Source organism: Branchiostoma lanceolatum, chromosome 17 (genome assembly GCF_035083965.1).
Source record: "Branchiostoma lanceolatum isolate klBraLanc5 chromosome 17, klBraLanc5.hap2, whole genome shotgun sequence".
Taxonomy (NCBI): Eukaryota; Metazoa; Chordata; class Leptocardii; order Amphioxiformes; family Branchiostomatidae; genus Branchiostoma; species Branchiostoma lanceolatum.
Window position 1 is genome coordinate 6,365,038 of NC_089738.1, and position 11,405 is coordinate 6,376,442.

The 11,405-nt window shown below is 41.3% G+C and overlaps 2 protein-coding genes across 2 annotated transcripts; one reads left to right on the forward strand and one right to left on the reverse strand.

The window, feature by feature from the left end:
• Positions 1-2,942: 2,942 nt before the first annotated feature.
• Positions 2,943-5,924, reverse strand: LOC136423163 (tripartite motif-containing protein 2-like). The gene has a single exon (XM_066411211.1). It carries the CDS (start codon positions 5,889-5,891, stop codon positions 3,606-3,608), a length of 2,286 nt encoding a protein of 761 aa, XP_066267308.1. The 5' UTR covers positions 5,892-5,924; the 3' UTR covers positions 2,943-3,605.
• A 1,033-nt stretch (positions 5,925-6,957) lies between these two features.
• Positions 6,958-7,560, forward strand: LOC136423351 (uncharacterized). The gene has a single exon (XM_066411482.1). The coding sequence runs from the start codon at positions 6,958-6,960 to the stop codon at positions 7,558-7,560; it is 603 nt and encodes a 200-aa protein (XP_066267579.1).
• The last annotated feature ends 3,845 nt before the right edge of the window (positions 7,561-11,405 follow it).

An 11,405-nucleotide genomic window follows, 5' to 3' on the forward strand; every position in this document is an offset into this window, starting at 1 on the left:
CTTAGAGTCATATTTGGAAAAAGTCGCTAATTTTGGATTTTACAATGTAATTCTAGGGTTGTCTTTGTAAACTGCACTTATTTTCTTATATCAATACCTACCAATTTAATTCACTATCACTTTTATGATTTAATATTCATAATTTTCGCATATCTGATTACGTCACCGGTCAAAATCTAAGATGGCGGACGATATAATCAGATTAGCTATAACCGGCTATTTCAACCTCAAATTTCATCATTACCATGTTTATTCAAACAGAAACAATCTTAATATAAACTTTATGGTCCATTTGTATTGTGTTATTAGGTTATATGATGAAAAATGCATTTAGAATAATTCAAGATGGCGGAACTAAGATGGCGGACTTCGCTAGTGTAACTTGATATGAATAGGATTTTTATGACGTCATTTTGACGTCGTTCCTGTTGCCATCTCCAAAAAACGTCTTTGGATATATTATAATTTATCATACATAATTTCTATTTAAGTTTTATCTTGTACCTTTGAATTATATGGAAATACCCAATTTGCTGGTTTTCGTCAATAAAATCACATAAATGATGTCATAATACGTCGCAACGTCATTAATCTTTACGTTCATTTAAAAAAATTGTTTTTCCACGTTTCTACAAAATTATATTTTGTAACTATGATAATAATAACCCTTATCATACATGTTACTAGATGACAAGTATCAAACAATAGGGAATATGAGTGCAGATCTTGCTGGGGTCAGTTTTGACCCCACTGGACCATGCAAAAACTTTCTAGGATAACTTAATCACCAATGAGCCAATCTCGGTAAAAACTTGTGAGAAGTTATAAGACATATATACAAACAAACTCATAGAAGGAATTTTGTTTTCGACTCAAAATGTAAAAATGGCACATGTTGATATACGCCTGGGGTCAGTTTTGACCCCATACGGTGGTTTGAGGGTTAAGTATGGGGGTGGAGGGCGAAACTTTGGTCAGCTATATGTTGATAAATAATTTTTGTAGACGACTTTCCTTTCAAGTTAGATTAATAAAATTAAGCATACTTCTTAATCGTTAAACACAATATTGGTGTGTCGTTTCTCTTAGTCAATGCAAAAGTAGTTTACAAGTCTTAAATCAACATTCACGTATTAGGATATGACTTCATCTGGCTGTAATATCACACCTCACTCTATCCTAGCAGCTATAAAAGAGGAACTGTAAGGAGTTCAGAAATCAAATTGAGCATGTAAGATGTAGGTGCAATTTAAGCGTCTTAACGGAATTGTGAACGGGTCACGTCTGGCTTTTTTTAATTCTTTCACACCTTCCAAGGTCAACTTGAAGTCAACTCAGTCGCTGATGAAATATGAAAAAACAATTGACATACTTCAGTTTCAATCTCAAGATAAGACGTTCATGTAGATTTGTGCCAAATTACAAATCATTTCATACAAAGATTTACCTGCTATGATAAAAAAAGGCGTTTCTTTTTGACTGCCCCTCGTATACCAAGACTGAGGGTTTGTATCCTGGGAGACAGACACCGTGTATCGGCGTGCCACCCACCGCACGGCTAGCGGAGCTTGGGGACTAGCGGACAGTGGGACGTAGTGGATCGTCGGAGCCAGCGGGATGGTAGGCCCGAGAAAGCTCGGGTGCGCGTGCGGTGGGTGGAGCGCCGATACACGGAGTCTGGCTCCCAGGGTTCTTGTTTGGAGAGGAGTCTCAAATAGTGACGTCTGCAGCAGGCTTTTGTGACCATGGAGGAGACCTCACGTGTCTTGTACCTCACATGTCTCATACCATACTATACCTCACGTGTCTTATACCAAACTATACCTCACATATGTCTACCTTACTTGAATCAATTTTATAACTCTAAAGAAGAGTGGGATTTCAAACACAACAAAGTTCCCAAACTCATGTATTAGGACAAATTCTATGATACTTGAAACATTTTAATGGCTGCATCGAACATTAAAGAATAAATGAGATTCACGGTCTGTGTTTAAGTTTAGAATTTTTAAGTAGCTAAAAATGTCCCTCGGTTTACAAATATTAGATACGTTCGTCCGCCACTAAAGACGCAAATAAGACTGTCAGCAAAACTGAAGAGGTACAACGGTCAGTACAGATATTTTACTCCCTGGGTCTTGTGTAAAGTCATTTGCGTAGATTGGATAAAACTTCGCAAATGTTGTAGTTTGAGTAAAAGGCACCCAGAGAATTTTATGAGGCTTGAAAACTGGAAATATTCTAGTTGCTGTAATCTTTATGAAATTGACATTTAATGCCATACCACATTTGCGTGTGGATTTCTTATCAAAAGTGCTCAAAAGCGGCACAAAAAATAAGCTACATGGTGATCTTTTAGTTTCACGCGCCCAGTGTAAATAAACCGATACCATAGCCCTGCCCACCTCCCTCAAAACGTAGAAATGCAAAATTAAAACATAAAGATGCAAATATTTGACGAACACGCAGTCACTCTCTCATTGGTCGAACCGCTAATTGTGATGGACAGTCAGGATCAGTCTATTAGGGCTTGGATTTTCTATTATTTCTCACCTCACAACGACATTGTATCTTTGCTCCTTTAACGTCGATATGTAATGGTATAGTGTTATTGAAACTTACTATGTGTAGGAATAACTAGAAATTGGAGTTTTTTCATTCAAGTTTCAAGCTTCATAAAGTACTTTGGATGCCTTTAATATGTCGAAGAATCACATTTAGATTGCACATATGCTCTCATGTCAGGTTATTTAGGTAGATTAGATGAAAGGTGTGTTCGTCAGTAGTGCAGAATGATAGCAGCCTGGAATCCAGACCTATTATAGCTCCCGAGTCTCCTCTCCGCAAATTTGCGGAGAGGAGACTTGGGAGCTATAATAGGCCTGGATTCCAGGCTAGAATGGTAGAGCCTGTCAAATGTTAAGACTGTGTCTGCTGATAGACTGTATAATTTATTAATGCCACAACAAATTTTATGAATGACATACTCTGCAGACTCCATATTTAGTGCGCGCGGGCGAATGAAAAAACAAGGCGGGCAAAAAAAAACCACACAAGATATCCACATTTTCAAACTCGAATATCATGACGCATATACGAAGAATTGAAACAATTAAACATGGTATTACAACCAAGAAGTCTTTTGTCCCTGAATCTCATGATACTGATGTCAACATCAACATCATTATAAACTAGAGTTCGGCGATCCCATACCTTAGCCGAATGGTGTTAACTTGTATGAAAGATGTGTTTGAAAGGTGTGTTATGGATTGAATACTTATTGTATGATGATGTTCAACTTCATTTAACTCCCGAATGCAAGTATCAAATTACTGTTATTTACAACTTTGGAATCATGGCATTTTCTCATCAATTAAGCAAATTATTACCTTATTTTTATAATCGCCTATTAATAATGCTGTCATCACCAGATCAATTCCCATATTGTTAAAAAGTCAATCAATACATGAAAAGAATTGTTTGTTGCAAGTGTCTATTACTAAAGTAACTCATATTAGAAGTATAATGTGAGATAAGTATGATCTATACAGCCTAATACTTATACCCAGAGCTTGAACAAGATCAAATTGAAGTACTTTAGGCTACTAGTACTTGTAAAACTCGATACACTGTCCCAACCAACACGCTACAGCTATGTGGCCATCTGGTGTCAGTGCGATTCCCCACGGGTCTCGTCCCTTTATTACGGCCACAGTTCTCAGGTACGTCCCGTCAGGCCCGAACACCTGCAGACGGCCGTTACGACTGTTCACTACAATGATGTTACCTGGCGGGTCTAATGTTATCCCTGTTGGATAATGGAGCTCTCCCTCATTCTGCCCCTCTTTATCAAACTTGAGCCTCAGCTTCCCATCAAGGTCAAACACAAATACTTGATCAGCCCAGAAATCAGTAACAAAGAACAGATCACGTGACTCGTCCACCGCTATGCGGCATGGGTACTGTAATTGCCCCTTGCCGATCTCCCGGATGAGGCTCCCGTCAGGCTGCAGGAGGAGACAGGATCCATGTGCTTGGTCCGCCACCACCATGCGGCCGTCCTGCATAACTGCAACTCCACGCGGATCTCCTAAACAGTCAGGTTTTAGGGTCTTCGCAAGTTTTCCTTCCGGTGAGTACACACGGATTGCTTGTAGGCCATTGCTGGAAAGTGGGTTTCGCGACGTCACAATAATTTGTCCATTGGAGTCAATGCAAATGCCGGACGGATACCCTTCATCCATCGAAAACCGCCGAAGCGACTGACCAGTCTTGGGATGAAATATCTGAACCCGATGGTTGTCCGCCTCCAACTCTGTAATGTTACCGTCCATGTCCACTGTTACATCTCTTTGACTAAAAAGTTCCTCATCATGATCAACTGCTTCACTTTCAGTTTCAATGGTTAAGACTGGGGTGTGGTACCTTTGCACTCTGACGTCATACCGACTTCCCGCCACAGACTGACCGTTCACCTTGACCTCTAACCTATGGTTGCCCGTGACCTCAGGTGTGTAGGAGATCTCCCAAAATCCCCTGCCCTTCTCCCGCAGCTGTGTTGGTACCGCCTGACCCGAGGGGTCATTCAGGGTGACTGTGACGTCATCTTTAAGCACAGAACAAAGTTGCCCGGTTGTGTTGAGTAGACAGACATTTGAAACCCCTGCAACGGCAGGTTTTATTTCAACTGAACACTTGGATACGTCCACCTTTCCTTTGACTTGTACACCTCCTGCCCTGGCCACGTCATCTCTGAACTCCGCCACAGCCGTCCCCTCCGAGAACACGACTTGACTCGGTCCGGCTGTCAGGTCGGTTTGAGCTGTCAGCAGCTCTTCCACCCTCTGTCGAGCTTGACCCTCGACCTCGATGACGTGCACGTCACTGCCGTGTTCCCAGGCCTGTTTACAGAACTCAGACGCGCTCGTCAGTCTTGCCAACTCAAACTCCATCGCTTCTTTCTGGGCATCCAGACATTTTCCAACCTCCTGGCGTCGCGAGCCTATTTCTTCAACGACTTTTTCTTTTCTGTCTCGAAGCAAGGCCATCAGGCGATCAAAATAGACTTTGGCCTGTTCAATTGCTGCGTCTGCCGATGTTGGCAACTCCGATATTTTCCTCTCGACTTTGTTCAGCGCGGTTTGCACCTTTCTCGCCCCTGGCTTAACTGTCCCTAACAGTTCTTGTAGGTCTCGTTTCTTCCTCTCAGCGACGGCGCCGATTTCTACAGGATTGTGTCTATCGCCCCGTGGATGATCGACAACCGTACAGATGACACAGACCAAAGTCTGACAAGGTTCACAGTAGAACGTTAAGACGTGTTCGTGCTTTGGGCAGAAGGCTTTGCGCTGAAAGCTGCTGGGCACACCTCCAGAGGCCTCCAGGTTCTCTTGGGTCACGATCTGATGCCCTTTCATGGCTGGAAACCTGCGATGTGTGATTGTACAGGACTCACAAAGCAGAACGGCACACTGTACGCACCATGACCGTGTCCCTTCCTCCTTATCCTCGCACACCTGGCACGGCACACCTGGCCCCGCCCCTTTCCGAGTCACGGCCGCGAAGTCCAGCAGGTTGTTGACGTAAAAGTTGGTCTTGAGTCCGTCCACGCCTTGGCCTGGTAGACTGACCTGTGTGCGGCAGGTTGGACACTCCAGCGGCTGTTGTTTGGTGGTCCATTCTTGCAGACACTCCCTACAAAATGTGTGTAGACATGGCAGGATTCTGGGATCCCGGAAGTGCAGCAAACAGACTGGGCACGTCAGGAACTGCTCATCAAAGTCGGCCGATCCTTGCATTTTACTCGCCATAATGCTGCCAGTAAGAATTGTAGACAAGAATGGAAACTTAACACAGCGCGTCTTGTTCTGTACCGATCTTGTCTGGAACATGAAACTCTTTTCTCCGAACTCAGTTTCGTACGGCTGACGTCACAGTCACCAAGGGTAAACAATATTGACCTTTGTACTCCAGCCTATGTGTTTCGCATTGCGCTGTAGCGATAAAAACATATTGCGCCCTTAATCTTGAACAGTACATAAAAAGAAAGCTCTAATGTGACAGCCAGCGAGGCACGAACTTAACTATATGATTGTATAATAAGACTGCTTTTAGATCTTATGAATGAGATTGTGAAGTTTGGTTGGTCGGTGTTTAAATGTGTGTGACCTTTACAGTTGCCTGCCGGGGTGAGTCGGCTGTAGCCCCGAAAGACTCCGCATGACAACTTTTAAAACTGTTCGTCAAAATGTTTTCGTGTTTCTCAGATTCGGACGGCTGACAGCACGCCCATCTGTTACCTTCGCCTTACCTTCGTTACTGAGGAGGTTATGTTTTCGCCATGTTCGATTTCCAATGCATTAACATTGGTCTGAAAATGTTTTAAAAGCTGATAAAGGTCGACAGTTATTACCTTCGCCGAGAAGGTTATGCAGAGGGTAGCGTTTGTGTGTGTGTTTGTTTGTAACAAACAGCATAACTCTAGAAGGCTTGGATGGATTGTCTTGATATTTGGTAGGTGGGTAGATCTTGATGAGACATGGAAATGATTAGATTTTGGGTCCCCTAGCGGCTTGTTACGGTACTGCAGCCGAACTTCCTGTTTTGATATCTCGTGTTCAGGACATGCTATGGTCCTGATTTTTGAGTGGTAGATAGCTCTTTGGACATAGAGTAAGTGGTATAGCTGTGTAGTTTCATCTCCGGCAGGAGACAGCGTGTGCGCTACCACCAGTCCCTGTCCAACTGGGAAACCTTGTCGTGTGGAGTTGCACAGGGGTCTCTCCTTGGCTCTATTCTGTTCTTGGTCCTCATCGACGATGCCGCAAGTGACACTACCCACCCTGTCTGGAAATATGTCGATGACATGAACTTCCCACCCTACAGAACGCCCTTGATGACCTTAACACCTGTGGACACAAAGGAACTACATGCTGAAATGGTGGAAAATGCCTGACCATGCACATAACTTTCGCCAGAAATCCACCTCCGCCGCCCCGTCTCCGAATTGACGGTACTGAACTGGCAGTCGTCCCGTGCCTCAAAGTGCTCGGTCTTACCATTCAGAGTGACCTCCACTGGGACAGACAGGTGAACAACATGGCTGCGAAAGCGGGCAGAAAACTCTTCCTTCTTAAGCGGCTGAAGAAGTTTAACCTGCCCCAAGGTGACCTGGTAGCAATCTATATTGGCTACGTCAGGCCAATATTGGAGTACGCCGTCCCTGTCTGGAACTCCGGCCTGACCAAACACCAGTCTGACCAACTAGAACGGTTGCAGAAAAGGGCGTGTCGCACCATCACGGGCAGCAGTTACAACGGATATTCACATGCGCTGGAACACCTCGGCCTGTCAATACTTGCGACCAGACGTGAACAACTGTGCCTGAAGTTCGCCAGATCCCTGATGGACTCTGAGTTCAGGGACTGGCTGCCACCTCCCAGAGCTCAGATCACTGGCAGAGTGACTCGAAACAGCCATAAACTGAACTGTCCAAAAGCCAGAACGAACCGGTACTTGAACTCTAGCATACCGTACCTAACCCGCCTTATCAACCAATAGATCAATAATTGTCTTCTGTAAATATACTTAAAATGTCAATTTTATCCTTTCTCTGTCCTACGAATTGAAATGACGGTTGAAGTCATACTTGGTGTTTACGTACGTATATGACACCGGCTCTATCATATACGGTTTTAATCAGACAGACAGTGTACATTGGTTTTAATTCGGTGCTAACGTTGAGCACTGCGACTGCCAATAAAATTATCTTGTATCTTGTAGACGAAAGACTATCTCTGTCTATGTAATTAAAGGCAGAGACTGACCGGGCGTACGTCTCTTTTGTTTTCCGATGTTAGGCCACAGCAAGTAATTTTTATGGATGACATCAGCGCGCTCATTAATTTTTGCCTGATTTCGAAATAAAAAACAAGAAATTTCATTGCCCTCCGACGGTGGTCAACATGCCCAAAATTGGCAAATATGTCGTAGACGTTGACAGTCTAAGGTGTTTCATTGCATATGAATACCCAGTGTAGTTCCTGCCCATGATGGTATAATACCAAGCTGTTTTCTGCATTTGTTCTAGCAAGGACATTATATGAATAATGGGGGGGGGGGGATCTAGTTAATTGAGCTGTATACACAGGGTGTTTCATCGCATATGAATTCCCAGTGTAGTTGCTTCAAATGATGGTACAACAAGCTCTTTTCTGCATTTGTTGTAGTTAGTCTATTGAGATGTATACACATCTACAATGACATGTTTACATTAAATCAAGGAATTAATTTATGTTTTATATTATATATGAAACCTCATTGGTTGAATACGGGAATAAAAGACCTGTTGGTCATGATATCATATTTCCTCGCTTCAATTCTTGTTTAACAAGACATATGATCTCAAAATTTGAAAATATAGGAATCTTGTTTTTTTTTGGCCCGCCTTGTTTTTTTTTGGCCCTATCTCATTAATTTTGGAGTCTGCGGAGGATGTCATCCATAAAATTTACTTGCTGTGGCCTTACGGTCAGGTACATGGCAACCCACATATACCGGCACCTAACAAGGCTGCTACTGCAACAGCGATGGCGATGGCACGGAGAAGACACGAACGGCGAAACTTCGTCTTTTTCGCAGTTTTTAGCAAACCCACACATACCTGTCTCCACGGAGTCATCTGAGTTCAAATGAATAATTCATATTTTCTTCACCTAGCCTCTCTATATGTGCCATAATTCCCAATATCATATCAATAGAGTACATAACGTTATTTTACCATTTTTCATCAATTATGACAATTAGGCTCTGATTTGAATAGTTGCTAATAAGTGACTTCTTTGCACATTTGTACTGAGTATAGGCTGTATTGGAAAATGATAGATTTTCGTATTTGTGACATAAGTTAGGTAGAAATGAACAATGTAAGTCATATATCGTGCGAATAAGGTGATTTCCAATTCCCTAGTAGCTAACAACAAATGACACAAAATTACTTGGCGAAGGTATGAGATCGTGTAATTTGAATTAAATACCAGGACACATGAGCCCAAAAGATAGATTTTTTGAAAATTATTTAGAAAAAAAACTTTCTGAAAATAGCAACAACTAGAGTTCCACGACCTCATACCTTCGCCATATGATTTTAACCTTTATGACTGACATATCAGGGGTGTTTGTCATCAATTATAAATCATACCAGTTGATCTTCTTCACCCAAAAAACAAAAGTATGAGCGTAATAAAGAAGGTTATGCTAACAAAGTAACATTTATCATGAATTATGCAAATGAGGTCCTTATTACCATAATTTGATTCAACAATGTTCACATTCACATAACTTCCAAATGACACAAGTATGAAATTGCCATCCTTTACCTGTATGGTTTTATAGTAGTTTCTCATTAATTATGCAAATTAGGCCTACATTTGCATATTTTTTATCTATCAAAATTCCTCAGTAACAAATGTCACATATGTCAATAGTCATATCATGGAATACAGCGGGTTTTTAAAGTTGTCTCATTAATTATGCAAATTAAAATCTGATTTGCATAATTATCGTCCAATCATACAAAGCATTACGTAAGCTATCTACATACCAAAAATCATTACCATCCATCAAGCCCATCTTGAGTTATAGTATTTTCTCATCAATTATGCAAATTAGATATTCATTTGCATAATTGATATCTGTTGATAGTTCTCTCTTCTTCAGTTACATATGTCACATGTTTGAGAGTCCTGTCGTGGAATTTGCCCGATGTATAAACTTTCCTCATTAATTATGCAAATTAGATACTGATTTGCATAATAAGTTTCTAATCATGTACATCATCACTCAAGCTATCTACTTACCAAAAATTATAACCATCCATCAAGCCCTTCTTGAGTTATTCCCTTTCAAAGTCTGAACCGAAACCTGCTCCTGCAGTTCCAAAAAAGCCGCTAGGGGGCCAAAACCTATACCACTTACTCTCTGTCCAAAGAGCTATCTACCACTCAAAAATCAGTTCCATAGCTTGTCCAGAACACGAGATATTGAAACAGGAAGTTCCGCTGCAGTACCGTAACAAGCCGCTAGGGGACCCAAAATCTAATCATTTCCTAGTCTCATCAAGACCTACCCACCTACCAAATATCAAGACAATCCATCTAAGCCTTCTCGAGTTATGCTGTACATTACACACACACATACAAACGCTACCCTCTGCATAACCTTCTCGGCGAAGGTAACAAAAAAAGACCTAAATAACATAATCGAAAAAAAGCCTCTCGAGGTAACCGCCCACTCTACCTCCAAAATTTAGGTCATTTCACAAATATTAGGTAGGAGTGATTATAGTCAGCACAACTCAAGAATGTCAGGATGGATTGTAATGCTATTTGGTATGTGGATAGGTGTTGGAAGAACAAAGGTCAACGTCGATTTTGGTCCCCCTGGTATGTGACACTTGAACTGCATTGGCGTTTTGTCAAAATCTTCCAATGAGAATAACTGAAAGGAACGACAGATTTCCATTTTATTCAATATGCCGGTAGTTTAGACAGCTTAGACAGAGATGTACACAATGAAGGGCAATTAATGCAAATTGAGACTGAATTTGCAGAAGTAATGAGGATTATTTATATTTCTATTATAGGCATGCTGTGACAGCTTGCACCCTTTAGTTTCGAAACTGGGTCAAACATTCCCCAGGGACCCAACAGGTTGTGGTCATACCACAGAGGGATATAAAACCAAACCTGTATACTTGTTTCTATTATGTGGATAGTTTTAGAGTTATTTGATATAATGAAATGGTGATAATGCAAATCATAATCTAATTTGCATGGTTGATGAAGAAATTTCCACCACTTACCATCAAAGCATTATTTCATTTGCATATCGATTATGCAAATTAGAGTCTTATTAGCATTAATGGTATCTGTTAATGTTCCACCAGTCAACTACATATGTTCCATGTATTCAAGGACATTATATCCTTGATGTATTCAAACCCTATTACAGAAAACACTGGAATTCCTCATTAGCTATAGTTATGCAGATTAAATGAAGTCATCGTGTACATTTCTCAATCTACCTGCATGCCAAAAATCAAGAAAATCCGTTGTTCCTTTCTTCAGTTATTCTCTATGGTAAACTTACACAAACATGTCCCTTCAGTTTCAGAACAACTGCTAGGCACCCTCATTACATCAAACCTACACTACTTCTCCAGACGTAATCAAAAGCTGTCTGTCACCGAAAAATAACAACCTTAGCATGTACGCGTTTATTTAATAGTGAGGGAACTTAAAACTCTTTATTCTTTATTGATATTTTTACTGCCAATCGGTGTGAATATTTCAAGCAGTTTTTCCGCAATATCATTACGTCACAAACTTGACCTGCAGTGACCTTTG